The sequence below is a fragment of the Buteo buteo genome, chromosome 23, assembly GCF_964188355.1.
Source record: "Buteo buteo chromosome 23, bButBut1.hap1.1, whole genome shotgun sequence".
NCBI classification, from domain to species: domain Eukaryota; kingdom Metazoa; phylum Chordata; class Aves; order Accipitriformes; family Accipitridae; genus Buteo; species Buteo buteo.
The window spans coordinates 22,772,572-22,788,545 of NC_134193.1; the positions used below are offsets into that span (position 1 = coordinate 22,772,572).

The 15,974-nt window shown below is 41.4% G+C and overlaps 1 protein-coding gene and 1 long non-coding RNA gene across 5 annotated transcripts in view; one reads left to right on the top strand and one right to left on the bottom strand.

The window, feature by feature from the left end:
• Positions 1 to 415: 415 nt before the first annotated feature.
• LOC142043960 (uncharacterized) lies at positions 416 to 3,562 on the bottom strand. The gene is made up of 2 exons (XR_012654175.1): positions 3,198 to 3,562; positions 416 to 2,214 (listed from the first exon to the last, which is right to left on the bottom strand). It is a non-coding gene; the product is annotated as an uncharacterized LOC142043960 (long non-coding RNA).
• Positions 2,610 to 15,974, top strand: part of GAPVD1 (GTPase activating protein and VPS9 domains 1) — a 29,585-nt gene continuing 16,220 nt past the window's right edge. For 2 of the 4 annotated variants that reach the window (XM_075055869.1, XM_075055868.1), the window contains exons 1-6: positions 9,500 to 9,715; positions 10,124 to 10,967; positions 12,249 to 12,335; positions 13,339 to 13,473; positions 13,595 to 13,784; positions 15,608 to 15,768. In XM_075055869.1, the coding sequence (XP_074911970.1) occupies positions 9,531 to 9,715; positions 10,124 to 10,967; positions 12,249 to 12,335; positions 13,339 to 13,473; positions 13,595 to 13,784; positions 15,608 to 15,768 (1,602 nt within the window). In that variant the 5' untranslated portion in view covers positions 9,500 to 9,530. Of the gene's footprint in view, positions 2,719 to 6,759; positions 7,035 to 9,499; positions 9,716 to 10,123; positions 10,968 to 12,248; positions 12,336 to 13,338; positions 13,474 to 13,594; positions 13,785 to 15,607; positions 15,769 to 15,974 lie in introns of those variants that run through there. The other 2 variants (XM_075055871.1, XM_075055870.1) reach the window with 2 other exon arrangements.

Genomic DNA, 15,974 nt, shown 5'->3' on the forward strand with positions numbered 1-15,974 from the left:
GAGGAGGCGCGGGTTTCTCCACATGCACCTCAGGGTGCGGACGCCAGCCAGGGCCTGTCCCTGGGCAGGCACACCGTGCTTCGCACCGGCCCTGACCGGAGGGCCAGCAGGTCTCTGAAGGAAGGCACTTGCCACCTTCTGAACTGTGATGTCTCGACAGTGAGTCACCATGTCTTCGCTCAGATGTAATTCGGGACACAGTGTTACATCAGCCCCTTGGCTTCTTGGGACAGGAGGCGCCTTAGGAGCGTAGATCCACCCAGATGGCCCCTGTGTTACGTAGGTAACAGGCCTGCTGCATCTCTGCCATCCGTTGCCTTACATGTCTGTGGATCATGCACGCCTATGTTACCTACCTGCTTACATTTAAAACCACATTTTAAAGCGAAAATTACAACTACAAAACCCCAAATCAAAAATGAAAGTTCTGAGTGATTGAAGAGTGACATAAAATGAGAAATTAAAAGTTGTTCATTCACCTTTGGATGATACCAGATCTGAAACCTAACAAAAATAATTTCAGGTAATGGTAGTATAAAAAAAGCGGTTACAAAGAGAGAGACACTGCTGTGCTCAGGCAGCATTCTGCACGTGTAAATGGCTTTTAAATAAAAGTTGCCTCATGTGCCAGCAGGGCCTGGCCCAGCTGCCTGGATTTCTTATGATGATGAAATGAGATGTTGTCAAAAGACTTTGTTGTTTCTCAAAACACATCTGGAAATGCCATTTTGAACTTGATACTGTTCCTTCTGTTTTGAAGTATATCTTGCATCCTTTATATCTCTTAGTGGGTCTCATTTTTTAATTGAATTGTATCTGCATTGCATTCATGTTGATTTGATTTTCTGCTTTTAAAAATCCTGAGGTTATCTGATGCAAATTATTGAGCTTAGTCCTTGGAAGAAAATTATCTCCTAGTGTAGCTGTGTGTCCTGAGAACTGTAAATAACATAAGCATTTTATTTCTTCTTAGGAAACCTCATGCAGATGAAGCAGGGAGGGGTGGGTGCACAGCTTCATAATTCTAGGCCCAGGGCTCATTTTCCTCAGTTCTCTAGGGAGAGTGATGTGGTAAATACAGCCGGTATTCGGTACTACAGTTGGCAATACAGCGTGACAGCTGGCTGTATGGTACCAGTAGGTACATTAACAGTTTACTGGTGCCTTGTGTGTTTTGGGCTTGATGAACATTTTTTTGTTGTATTTAAGTTTGCCGTAGTTGTTTCTAAAATGTTATTTGGATATTAAAAGTTCAGTTACATAAGACATTCTCTTTTCTTGGAGAAGAGAATTCAGGGCAGTAACTGTGTCAGTTAAGATAAAGGCACATAGACAATATTTTGGAGAGCGAGAGAGACAAAGTGTAAATGTTTGGCTTTTGTTTTGAGTTGCCTGTTGGGCAGAGCTTTGCAGGTAACTTGAGCATAAAAAGCAAGCAGCTGTGGTGGCTCAGGAGGCGTCCCTTGACCCCTGAAATCGCCATCGAGCCTGGATGCTGTGCCCTTCTTCACAGAGTGCCTGGGAACTTGTCAGTCCTGGCAGGTTTGCAGCGCTGGGTCATTTGAAGCCGCGGCCGATTGCTGACATTGTACAGGGTGATGGGGCATCCCTCTCTGAGGGAGCTGTGCAGTACTGGCCTGGACTGCAGACGGTACTCGCGTGTCTCCAACTATCTTTTCTTTCCCCTCAGAGAACAGGCTTCTTAAATCCTCCTTTGGGACAACTCTTCATGTAATAAATTATGCTGTGCTATTTAGTTTTCCCTAGTACTTCTGCTGGGCATAGTATTTGACTTGTGTGTTATGAGGAGCAGTCGCACGCGTTGGGAGTTGCGGTTTTGGTCTCTATCCCTGTCCCTGCCGATCAATCGCACTGTGACCTTACCATGTTCTTCTGTCAGTCTGAGCCTCTTGTTTTCTTGTACGGTTGTACCAGGCCCTGTCACGTCTCAGTGAGAGCTGTACGTTTTCTGAGACTCTTGAAAAGAAGGGCAAAGTGAAAATAGTTCTGCAACTGTGTTGTATTAATCACGTCTTAGGCTGAAGCTACCTGTGTTGCTATTTATGACGAAGCAATTGGTATTATCTAGGCTGGATTGCTCCATACGGAGCAGTGCTTCCACGCTTGGCGTACCCGCCTGTCAACAACTTTTGCCGTGCTCTTTGAGCCGCTGTAATGGCCGACACTTACGGTTCATACCTGTCGGTAAAGCACCTGGAGACAAAACGCACCGTATAGAGATGTCCTACAGGTAAACTGCCTCCGCAAGGGGGATTGATTTTACACCGCGACGCGAAGAGCTTGCGCAACACCCAGCTCCCCCCACCGAGCCCGCACCAAAGACCCCCTCAGCCTCGCTCTTCCCTCCAAATCCTTCCAGCCACCGCTCGCCTTCCTCCCAAAATAGTCGGGCTGGAATAAACGAGCAGAACGGGGGTGAGCTAAATAAAGAAAGGTGGTATTTAAAAATAAAAATATAGACGGGGGGGGGAAAGGAGCTCAGCGCTGGGCCGGAGGGAGCGGGGGGGGGGGGTGCCGACGGCGAAGCTCCGCTCCGCCGTCGGCCGCCCCCCCCCGCTCCCCCCGGCCAAGGGACTACAAGTCCCAGGAGCGCGGTCGCCGTTACCGCCCGCCGCCTGCGCAGTGCCGCGCCGCGCCTGGCTCGGGGCCGCAGCGGGAGCCGGGTGGCGGCGGAGCCGGAGCCGGGGCGCTGGCCGGGTAAGGGGTGCGCTCCTAACCCCCCCCCCCCCGCTTTCCTCTCCTCTTTCTTCTCCTCCGCCGAACCGCTTGGCTTCTCCCTCGCCCCGCGTTGCTCTGAGGAGGAGGAGGAGGGCCGAGGAAGGCGAGGCCAGGCCGCCCCGCAGCCCGCCCGCCGGCCCCGGGGCCTGACAAAACCTTCTTCGTTTTTTTTTTTTTTGTTTTGCTTTTTTTTTCAGGGGAAGGGAGCGGGGAAGGCGGGGGCAGCGCTCCGCGGGGGTCGGCGGGGTGTGGGGGTGCTGGGGTTCGGCGCCGGGGAGGGAGGTTTGTCCAGAGCCACGTGCGGGGTCTGCGGCGGGGGGGGGGGAGGCTGGCGCCGTGGGAGCGGCGAGGGGGGGCACGGAGCGAAGTTGGCCCTAAGATTTCCTCGAGTGTTTATCTGTGCCTTTCCCCCCCCCCCCTCCCCTCTGTCAGCCGCCTCCGGCCGGAGCCAGTCCTACCTGCCATGTTAGTGTGTCTGAGAACCGGTAGTTCTTGAGGTTTGCGGAGGTATTTGAAAAATTGAAGCACTTGGCGGCTGGGGCCCTCGCTGCTCTCGGCCACTGTGGGATTGGGCAACGAGTCGCTGTCGAAGCGGCTCGGCGAGAACGTCGCTGGCGTCTCTCCTTTGTGGCTTTCTGTTACGCAGGTTTAAAACTTGTAACTTGACGCGTATCGTGACTTCCCTTTTTTGTTACCGATAGACCCTTAATGTTGAAAAACTTGATCAAGCGAGTATCAGTCTTTTTTCTTGCAAAGTCATGATACCGTGCTCTGAAGGAACAGAGCCGTCCGTTACGATGAAGCGCTCAAATCGAGCATGTGACACTACACTTACTGATAGGTAGAATGCTATTTTTATGGACGATGCAGTCGACTCACAAGTAGAAGCTGCAGTTTGAAGATGATGGAGGGAGGAATGGCATGGGCAGTACATGAAACCTGAAATACTGTGTTTTTGTAAAAGCAGCAGGATGGTGGTTTTAGGAAATGGACTTCTAAACTGTTGCTGCCTTGGAGGGTTCCAGAATATTTAAGATACTCCACATGAGGGTTTCAATGTGAGATTTGTCAGGTCCTGGAGTATAAGTCCTATACTCTGTCCTTATACTCTGTCCTTAATAGCAGTTACCCTTCATGGTGGACCGCGGATGGGATGTTGCACGATGAGGAAGGGAGCTACTCTCGAGAGAAGGGGCTGGGAGCTGGTTGTTTTTGTCAGTTTGAGCACCTTCGAGTTCTGCACTTCTTCTGACTAACAGTTTATTAGTATGGCTCCTTATGTAAGGGGAACTCCTCTTTCTAGCGTTACAAACAACTGGAGATTTTGGCACAGTTATATGCTTTTGTTGATTTTATGCAACACCGTAATATCATAGTAGATAATTTAGTAGCCAACCGATCCTGTGCATTACTGATAAGTTCTGTTAAGGGGCATGAGAAACAAGGTACGCCTTGCACATAAATCTTGCTGGATAGACAGTATGTTCAATGCTAGCTGCAGAGCAGCCGCTGGGCAGAAACAAACTTGAGGTATGAGTTTCTTATAAATATTGATTAGATAGTTGAACTGTAGCAAATTGAAATGCATTTTGCATGTTGTACGCGTGTTTTGAGATGGTGGGTGCTGTAATGTGAGAGTTCAGCAGATAAGTTCTAGGTCATGGTGAACTATCCTACTGAAAAATGGACTTTTTTTAGCTCAACTTTGGGAGATAGGCTGTTAGCTTATATAAAGAATTAAGGCTTGTTAGTTATTACTATAAATATTAATGAAGAAAGAGGTACTTCATCTGATGTGAATTAGCATGGAAGCTATTCAAGCTTGCTTAGGAATTATTTTTCAGTAGGATGGAGTGATTTCAATTTTGCCCTGCCCTGCCCTGTGTGTGTTAGATCTGCCCAGACTTGCTTTGGAAGTCGGGTCTTGCATAGCAAGACTCAGGAGGAGCAAATAACCCTGAGCAGGAAACACTGGAGGAGGAAGAAGAATCTGGTGTACTAGCAGTATTTACTATTTTACTTAATCTCTTTTCTGTCAGCTGAACTGCAGAAATACTCAACAGAGATGTCGCCTGTTCCTGTGTGCCGTGGTACAAACCCACGTACGTTGTAAGGTGGAGTTCAGTACCTAAGGATTAAACGTAGTGTTTTCCAGGACTTTTAAATGTAGGAAGCAATCTGTGTCCTGCATTCATCGAAGGCATAGATTGTCTTGGGTTCTCAGCCAAACTTATGTCATGCTGATAGCAGGGCAAAACATCTTAGATGCTGTCAGGTCATGTAATCTTTGTTGTTGGTATGGTGGAGCACCATGAAGTGAAATTGTTTGAATTGTTGTGCTAAGCTTCTCTTACTGTGTCACAGCTTTTAGTAGGTTACTAAGTAGTCTTGAAATAACTGACAAAAAATTGAAATGTTTTCATATCAAAATAAAATTACCAGGGTTGAAAAATAATTTGCACATAGCAGGAACTATTTAATATCTGTTGTTTCTTCAGCCACAGCAGACTGTTGGGTATCTAAAGTTCCTAAACTGTCTCCTTTATACAGCTGCATACAGACATCGATTATTTCAGGTATGGTGTGTGGTAGTCATAAAGCAGGTAATTGGTAATTATGGGCACCTTTTTGTTTATGAGAAACTGATAAAGTAATCTGACAAACAACTTTCTGGAATTAGTACCAGCTGAAGCTGCCGCCGCTCGCTCTGCTCTAATGCTGCCTTCTGTGGTGTGTTACCAAATACGTAACTGTGGCTAATTGCCTCTAAAGCTCTTGTCCCGAATGCTGGCGTGGAGTGAATGTTGTGCAGCCTGGGAAGGTCAGAGAATGCAACTGTTGTCTTTTCATACTGATTATAAACGGAAGAGGTTTTTGGAGGGGAGCAGTGTGTGTCATGTAGGTGTGTTAGTGGTACAACAGTTTCTTCTTTCAAGACTGGCTGTGTTAATAATACCGGTATCTGAAGAGTAATAACGTGTGCATCTTGCTTGACTAGGTTTTTTGGGTTTTCTTTACTATGCTGCAAGTTTTCTTTATAGCCGGTCTGAAGCCTGCTGGAGTGCTGTGTGTTTTAAACTACCGGCTTTACATCTCTAGTGTTCTCAAATGTCTGCCAGAAACTTAAGGTGGAGACAAAAGTTGTTTGCACTGTTGCTTGCTATACTTGTGTGACTTCAGAATAATTAATTTTTCAAAACTGGCAAATGGGAGTGAATGAGGCATTCCTCTTCATAGAGGTGTATTTCAGTAGCAATCACTAGCAGTCAAATTAGTTTAATTTTTATGGAGGATTGTAAAGACGGGGAAGCTGCAGATCCCTTTTTCTTGTACATTAGGGTAAAAACGGCTGTTGTGCAGTTGACTTCCTGTGGATTGACAGGAAGATCTTGCGGATTTTCATAGTTCTTGACAAAGCGGTGGTACTTATTAACCTGCTGCGGTTCAGTTCCTAATCAATTCTTCTCTTGCTTTCGTTATTTATGGTGTTCTACAGTAGAGACAGATAAGATAAACACACGGGTAGTGTCCAATTGATAGGATATTATCAGGTAGTCATGGGACCAGTATATTTAGAAGTGCAGGTGTGGGTAATGGTAGCCTTTGGAGCTTTGTTTTGTTTTGGGCCTGAAGTTCATGGTGGCAGTTAGTTTGCAAAAAATCAGAATGCACAGTAGAGTGCAGTTTCTCACAGTTTACTCAGTGCTTCAGTGTCTCTGTTTAATGGCTGTGATGCTCTGCCATGAGCAGATGCCCAAATCGTTTGTGTGTGAGGTGGTAACTTCACTTTCCGAGTGTGTGCGATGCCCATACTGTCTTTTTCTTTTTCAGGTGGCATCGTGAATGGTACAGTATTGTTTTGCAGTAGTCTGACCTTTTCTACTGTTTTGTTGCTCTTGTTGTTTGTTGGACAAGTAGATTATATGCATGTGTATTAGGTCTCTGGACTGTGTGGAAGTCTTACATGCTTTCTGAGCATTAACTGATTTCTTTTTTTTTTTTTTTTTTAATTGTCCGTAGCTCCAGAAAAGGTTACCAGCAATGTAACTGCTGTTTTGATAATCATAACTTAACAGAAAAGGTGTACTGTTTCCAGGCCACCTTTGTCTCTTTTGCTGACTGGGCTTTTGGAGTTCACTCCCACCTGTGGGCCAGGGGAGAAAAGAATGGTCTTTCCTCAGAGGCTGAAAGCTGTCGGAGTGCTTAGCCCATCCCTGATGCTGAAAACATCTTCTCTAGTAAAAAAAAAAAAAAAAAAAAAATCGAGTCAAACAGTGAGAGAAGTCACTTTACTTGTAAGTATATGAGACACCTCAGAAGCCTTTTAATGGGCTTGTCTACTGTTAAATGTGTTTATAACGAGTGATGCAAAAATAGAAACTTGTTTTGAGATTTTGCAAGGCAAAGGCATAGGAACGTGGGCGAAGTCAACAGGCTGTTCGTAGGGGATACCCCGTGTGGGTCCCCTGTTCCTTCTCAAAACTTGCTTACAAGCAGGAGAACCACTTGGATGAACTTTCTGTCCAGGAAAGTGGAGCCGGTGGGTGGATACCTTAAAACAGAAAATGTCAACTAAAACTGTTAAGTTTCGATAAACTGTGATTACTCTTAAGTACAGCCTTACAGTGGAAAGCATCTGAAAAGACAGAAGGTAGTTCTGCAGATCTTGTGAATGTATGGTTTTTATGGATACAACCTCTTTTTCCTGGCTGATACTAATAGCTTATAGCCTAATAACTAGTTACTGTTGTGTTTGCAGGCAATATCAAGTTTACTGCTATTTTTTTTGCGAGCCCTTAAATTCTGGAACCAAAAATAAATTTGTTGCAAGAAGTCATTATTTGTTTCTCAGAGCACTGTGGCAGTAATGTCAGTGTTTCTTTTTGTAATCATTTCTCTGAGACAGTCCTAGTTAAAAACATCTAAATTAGTGCATCCTTCAAGTTCCTTGCTTAATCTCATTTTTGGATGCATCAGCTGTAACCACTGATTAGGGTTGCTGAGTTTTTTTGGTTGGGTGTGTGGGGGGTTTGTTTGTTTGAGAGCTTGTATTTGCTAGGAATGGCCTTCAAACCATCAGGTGTAAGAAGATTGCAATTTTTTATGCATGAAGGCTTGTGACAGCATCTCTTTTTGTCTCTACTAGGGTTTTGGTTGTGAGGTTAAAACTCAGTGATGGTTGTCACTGCACCTGGTTATCAGGCTTTCTCCACACACTGAAAAAAATCCCAACAAATGTAAAACCTGTGCCTAATTAGGGAGCTAATCTGTATTCTTCAGAGAGGATCATCTCCTGCTATGCTGAGCAGTGAACCACAGATCTTTAAAACACTAAAAGGGGAGAGCATTAGGCTGTACATTATAACTACATTATTTGTAGTTTCTCAAGCATGGACTAAATGGTTTTGTGGAGCAAGGCTCCTCAAGAGTCACTACAGGTTGCGGGAAGTAAATTTTTCATTTAACTGTAGTATGGCTTTGAAGGGTTCATCGCCAGACACCTTGACAGCTCTGACATATATCCATTAGCAATATATCTGACAGATAGCTGTTACACATTATATCTGGATCAACCCCTTTTTCTTCCCAAATCAGCTAGTGTAGCTGTTAGTTCTGGTGGGGAAGAAGATGTAAAGCAATTAATCATTAATTCCATGGAAACATAATCAGATCTGCATGGTTCTACTCCTTCCCTTGTCAGCATTAATGCAGGTGATGGTTTTTTTTCTTCCATAGAGTTCATTTTTAGATGGATTAGCTCCTTGAGCTTGTTTTGAATGGTGTGGTAGTCTTTAACTGCTAACTGGTAACTTAAGAAGCTCTCTAATTACCAAGTTAGAGCTGATGTTACATTGCAACGTAACAGTAGTTTGTGTAGATTTTTGTCCCTGATGTGCTATGAAAGCCTACGGTTGTTTCAGTTTTTCTCTCTTTAAACAACATTTTTGGATCATGGCCCAAAGAAATATTCTTCTGAATTGAAATATTTGAGGAATTTTTTCTGAATGAGTTCTACTGTTGAGCAAAGTCTCCAGACTTAATTTCCAACTTCTGCCTTATCTGGGTATCGATACTCCTTGATTTTATTTAATATTTTTTTAATAAGTAATATTATTATTTAAAATATCTTAGCAGAAAACACCAATATTGGGAGCTTGGTGCTTCTTATGCATAGGTGAGAGAGGTCATTTGTTTTAACAGGCCAGAGATAACCATACCCAAGTACTTGGATAGTGCTGCGTTACGTGGGCGTGCTTTAGGACAAAGTAGTAAGTGCAGAAATCTTTTTGCCTGTTGACCAGACTGTGGGTCGGAATGGGATCCCTCTTCATCTCCATAAGCCTGTGTCACTTAAGCTGCAGCAATGGCCACATCTCTCCAATAATGGCCCATTTTTTACCTTGTGTATTGGAGGTGTGGTGCAGGAGTTTTGTAGCTCTGTATTGTATTACTATTTCAGTTCATGAGTGTGAGTTGAAAATACCATTTGCTACTATGCAGGTGTCCCTGATGTGCTGACATAACAAGGGGTTAATGAAATTGGCAATTAGGAAACCTTGCATTAAGGAGTGACTCAGTTATTAAGTGGTGGGCTGTGGATTTGAGAGAACATATTAATATGCTACCATGGAAGGGGCACAGCAGTATTTACTGCTAAGTGTAAGTTTATGACCTGCTTGTCACTTCATTGAGGCTGACAGAACTCGTTCCCTAACTGTTGTAATTCACCTGTTTCATTTTCTTTCTTTCTTTCTGTCAGTGAGTACTGTGTAACCCGCTCGCTGCCCAAGATGGTGAAGCTGGATATACACACGCTAGCTCATCACCTCAAGCAGGAACGGCTGTATGTAAATTCAGAAAAGCAACTTATTCAGAGGCTCAATGCAGATGTATTGAAGACAGCTGAAAAGCTGTACCGCACAGCATGGATTTCCAAGCAGCAAAGGATTAACTTGGACAGACTGATCATAACAAGGTGATTTCGGGGGTGGGGGTGGTCCTGGCAAGAACAAGCTCCTACACTTCTGTGAATTGCAGCAAATCCATCAGACTTTTCGCATTTGGTATCTGGAGTCTTTTGCTGTACTAATCGTAAAAATAGTAAGGTTTTAAAGCAGATCTCAACTAGGGAATCTGACTCACCTGAAACTTACTTGTTGGCTGTTTAAGCTACATTTTTTCAATATATGTATGTGTTTTGCATCTGTTCATAGTTTATTGCAGCAAATTCTCCTTATTCCTGAATTTGCAAATCATTTGTATTAACTGTACGGAAAGACTTTTCCTTGGTTGTAGTCTTGTTAATAGATTGACCATGTAGCATCTTTTATGAAGTTTGTTTGCTTAAGAGTTACTTAAACTGTTTCAATGTTTTTCTTTAAAGTGCTGAAGCTTCTCCTGCTGAATGTTGCCAGCATGCTAAAATTCTGGAGGACACGCAGTTTGTGGATGGATATAAGCAGTTGGGATTTCAGGAGACTGCTTATGGAGAATTCCTAAACAGATTGAGAGAGAACCCTAGGCTTATTGCATCCTGTCTGGTTGCTGGAGAGAAGCTCAACCAGGACAACACTCAGAGTGTCATTCACACAGTCTTTACCTCCATTTATGGGAACTGCATCATGCAGGAGGATGAGAGCTACCTCCTCCAGGTCCTTCGTTACTTGATTGAATTTGAACTCAAGGAAAGTGACAACCCTAGGCGGCTGTTGAGACGAGGCACCTGTGCATTCAGCATCTTATTCAAACTTTTCTCTGAAGGACTCTTTTCTGCAAAACTTTTTCTTACTGCAACTTTACATGAGCCAATCATGCAGCTTCTGGTTGAAGATGAAGACCACTTGGAAACTGATCCAAACAAGCTAATTGAGAGATTCTCCCCAGTACAACAGGAAAAGTTATTTGGAGAGAAAGGCACAGAAAAGTTCAAGCAAAGAGTCCAAGAGATGGTTGACTCCAATGAGGCCAAGCTGGTGACCTTGGTGAACAAATTCATTGGCTATCTCAAACAAAACACTTACTGTTTTCCTCACAGCTTGAGATGGATTGTGTCACAAATGTACAAAACGCTCTCGTGTGTAGACAGGCTGGAGGTTGGGGAGGTCAGAGCAATGTGCACAGATCTTCTTCTAGCGTGTTTCATCTGTCCTGCAATTGTTAACCCAGAACAGTATGGGATCATTTCTGATGCTCCTATAAATGAGGTGGCAAGATTTAATCTGATGCAGGTATGATTCACTTTAAAGTAGTCTTAAAAAAAAAAAAAAAAAAAAAAAGAAGTTCTTGGCCTTTTTTTTTTTCCCCACTAGAACTGATGTTACTATAGTAAACGTAAAGGTACTTTCCCTCCTACCTATAAGACAAATGCTAGCAAAATATTTGTGTTAATTGTTGCTGAGAAGGCATGCTCTAAAGTTTATCTGTTTGCTTAAAATATTGACTTTAAAAAATTGATAGCATGTATTCCTTTATCTCTTAAAAGAGTTGCAAATGTACTTTATAAAAGCTGTTATAAGGGATGGAAGCTAAAGTGTAAAAGTGACTGAGATGAATTCTGGAATGTGTGTAAATGAATGTTGTGCTGTTCTTGCTAATGTTAAATATTATGCCAGGTATTGCACAAAATAATGAAATATTTTGCTGAAAAAACCTTCTTGTCTGGCAGTAATGACCAGTATTTCTGGTGGGTAGCTATCTACTGTTTCATTAGACCTTAGAGTATTCCCCGGGCCTCATGACAAATTTTTGTCTTTGTGCAAATACTTGGGCAATTTAATGACAGCATGTAGAGGTGTAGTCTGAAGGTATTAAGCAATGCTTGTCTGACTGGATATTCACCACACAAGGAACAAACCCTACTTTTTAATGTTGTCTATAAACTGGACAGCGAGTGATTCTCACAGTATAATCCTTCTGGTGAGTTTTACTCACTAGACTGTTACTGACAGGGCCTTGCCAATGTTTTTCTAAAATACATTAGCAGTCCTCTCCTGTGTCATTGCTTGCCTGTTGTAGGAGAGCTTGCAGTTGGCAGCTCTTTAAATTTGAGAGTTGCTTTGCAGTTGGAGATTAATAAGGAATATATGCTCTGAAACAAGGGTTAGCCCTCTTGCTATTTTTTATCTTCCAACATATTCTTAGTAAAATATATATAGCCTGTTAAAGTCTCTGGGTTTAAGATGACCTAGATTCAACTCTCAATTCTGACGTGTTGTAAAAACAAAACATGCTTTGTTCCTGGGAAGGGGGTGAAGTATGGATGCTCATAGCATACTGTGTGTGCAAATTTTCTTAGTAAATGCAATGACTGCTTTTTTTCTAAAGCTTCTTGCATTTTTTCTGCCCTGAAAGCAAGTTTAAGACTCTGTCCACTCAATCAGGAGTATTTCTCGGAGTATTAACTGAAAAAAAATTTAGAATGGGGAATTTTTTTGAACTATTTTTTGTAATCGGGTTCATCATGATGATGATTTGAAATGCTTACTCTTCATACTTCTTTTTAATTTCAGGTTGGGAGACTTCTGCAGCAATTGGCAATGACAGGTTCTGAAGAGGGAGATCCACGCATGAAGAGTAACCTTGCTAAATTTGACAAAGTAAGAACCCAGACTAAAAAAAGCTAAGACTTGCGTGTGTACTTCCTCCTTCTGCAGTCACTTGTGTCAGACATAGCAAAGGACTTCCTAAGTGTTTAACTTCCAAGTTACATGTACTGAAAGACAGATTAAATCCTGCACAAAGCTGGGAACAAAATCTTGAGTACTAGAGTTAAGGGTTGGGGATTCTTGCTTCTACTCTGACATAATACTTCTCAAAAGAAACTACAAAAAAAGAAGTAAAAGCAAGTTACCTTTTAAACTGACATGCTGAATTATTGTCTGTGGTTTTTCTACTGAATCTAAAGAAAACACTTTGATCTGAAGACAACTTTTGTATGAAATCTGGTTTAACACCAAGTAATTTGTTAGTGCAAGTAAATTCTGTCACTTTTTTGCGTAGTTTTGCTTTTTTTTTTTTTGTTCAGCTTTTCCTTTGTTAGGATGAATCATCCATAGCAATACTGAAATTAGTTTCACCAGAGAAACAGTGAAACTAATGATCTTTGATGTATTGCTATATGTTTAAAAAACTGTTGATTTGTTTGTGTAACTTCCAGGGTTTTGCTAACTATAATTGTTACATAGTCATCATACAAAGTTACACATTTATTATACAAGTAGCATTCAATCAGATTAGAAAGTGATATTGTGTGTTGCTTCCTTGTTTCACTTTTAGTCTGTGCTTAGTAGATTCTTCAGGAAGGGGCAGTTTAATTGCCATAAAACAGTTTAATTTTTTAAAACATTGTAAGAAGATACTTAAATAAATAATACTTTTGAATACAGAAAAGGAATGAAGGAAATGCTAAAACTAACTGCGTGCTTTCCTTGCTTGCTCTTCAGTGATTTTAATGATACATGGTATTTTATCCTAAGATTTTAAAAGTAGGAAGCAAAACTTACATCATTATGTAAACTACTTAACTCTTGTTGTAACTTATGTTCTTTCCAAACTGTAGTAAATGGTGTCTCATTTAAAAACTATGTCTTCTCTTTGCAGAGCTGTGTTGCTGCTTTCCTGGATGTAGTAATCGATGGGCGTGCTGTTGAAACTCCTCCAATGTCTTCTGTTAACCTTCTGGAGGGGTTGAGTAGAACAGTGGTTTACATGACATACAGCCAGCTAACTACTCTGGTAATATCTTAAATTCTTAAAAAAGAATAGTATAAACTTGTCCCCATATGTTTACAGATAGGATAAACAAGGCTGATAATTTACACTGCAATTCTTACCAAGACTAACTGTAAATTTTTAGGTTGGCTTTATGCGGAATGTAATGTCAAGTGATCAACTTAAGGAAGATCGGATGGCTTTGGAAAACTTGCTGGCAAACTTACCCCAGAACAAACCGGGGAAAAGCAGCAGCCTTGAAATGACTCCATATAATACCCCACAACTTTCTCCTGCAACTACTCCAGCTAACAAAAAAAATCGATTACCGATAGGTAAGGAGAGCGAGCAGACTTCTTGCGTGATTTCTGATACCTTGATACATTTTCTGTGCCATTTTTTCAGTCATCTCTTGGGGCTACTCTTGGACTACACCTTCAGTTCTTACTTTTTCTGTGTAGATGGTGAAGAATTTTCTTTTGCATAGAAAGCCAGGTAACTTCCTTACTTTCTGATGCAAGCATGGTAAGTTTCATCACTCTGGATTGAACTTGAGAAAAACGCTGGAGTGGTTGGTAGTCACGCTAGTGCAATGATAATAAAGGGAAAGTTTGAAGATGGGAAGCAGATCTAGGAGAGAAGATTGCTTAGGAAAGTGGTAAGATGGAAGCAATGACATTTAATTAGTGGGATAGAATAAGTTTCAAATTTCTGTGTCTCAGAAGAGAGTAAATGTGGAGGAGGATGAAAAAGCAAGAGCAGAACTTTTAGAGTATGTGCTGAGAAGAGAAGCTTTCTTCTTCCTCCATTATTTGCCCAGTCTAATTCTAAACGTTAGTATATTGTAATGCAATTTTACATTTGTTTGGGTTTTTGTCCTCTTTTTGAATAGGATTTCTGGGTCTTGAACTTTTCCATTTCAATAATATTTCTTCTTAAAATAGGAAGTGTGCTACTCTCCTTCAGTGTATATTTACATTAATATGACCACATGGGATATTTTTGTTTGAGAGATTTGGTGTTAGTGTCTAACAGGATAAAAATATGTAGAGCCTGATAAGTGGCAAAAAAACCCACAAAACCAACCCCAAAACAAACCTATCCCATGTTGTTTTAACTCTACTTCTGAATGGTTCTGGTCTTATGCCTATAAAGTAGTGGCTCAACAGCATTTATTTTATGGTATAAAATAGTTTTTGCTCAAAGTTTTTATTTCTTTTGTTTCATTTTAATGCTTTCGAAATCCAGGACAGCAATTGGCAGCCATTACTGCCTGGGATACTTCTGCTACCAATCTTTCAGCTCATATAACTCTAGTAACCCCTTTTGGTGGGTAATGCCCTCTTTCCATTCTTCACTGTGAAACTTTTACTTATAACACATGACTAAGCATGCCTTTGGTTTACTTTGGCAATCAGTTGCTTTTTCAGATTGACTTCATTGTTTTCTATATGAAACGAATTTCATATGTACATGTAGTTTTTAAAAAGACCTTGTGTGCCTTTGTGTGATAATCAGAATTTGGCTGTGACTTCTGCACACTTGCCTTGTTTTCCCCGAATCAGATAAAGAAATAACTGGTGTCATGCTGCCATACTTAGAAATCTTAATTCCATATGGGTGTTTTTCCTTCCACGGTGCCAAATGTGGGAATATGAGGCTACTTGAAAAGGCTAATGAAGAGTCACAAAATAATCAAAGTAAACCAACTAGTATTGAATTGTGTGTCTGAGTTTGACGCACCTGTTACAATAAGATTTCCCTGCTTTTTAGGAGAAAAAGCTTCTAAATAAATCAATTAAACAGAGTTATAAACCACAGGAACCTAGACCTTTTTTTGTTGGTAACAAACTTCTTCATTTTCTCAATTAATTTATTAAGGGTCTTTCTGTGATTGGAGTAAACTGTGTGTAGGCAAACAGGACATAGTATACCTTGTTTCTCTAAACTTTTATGTTGAAAGTTTTCACAGTTCGGTACTCAAATTTAAACGCTAGTTCCATCTCTCAGTCTAATATGACTTTTCATTTTGTAAGTTTATTTAGTATGCATATTATTAATTCAAAACATTGCCGTTCTGTATTTCCATTGTATTGTCTTTTTCCTCTTCAAACAAGGAAAAGCTTTCTGATATTGATATTTCAAAATACTTTCTTAGCAACTCGCAGCAGAAGTAGATCAAATATTCTAATGGATCAGCACGGAGATCATGAAGGATCCTCCCAGGAGACTATCCCAGAAGTTCAGCCGGAAGAAGTGCTGGTGATTTCTTTGGGGACAGGTCCACAGATTACTCCAGGAATGATGTCAGAAAATGAGGTATGCAAAAACTATCATGTCTCAGATATTTTGAAACGTACAGTCTCTGTGTTCTCTAATAGCAGAACAATGAAGTTGTGACACTAAGTTTAGGTAATAAATCTAGAATGGGAATTAAAATCCTTACTTTATTTTACTGAACTTGGGGATTGTAGCTTTCAAATTTCCCTTTGTTAGGTGTCCCGTCCGTGTGTGTTGTCGTCGTC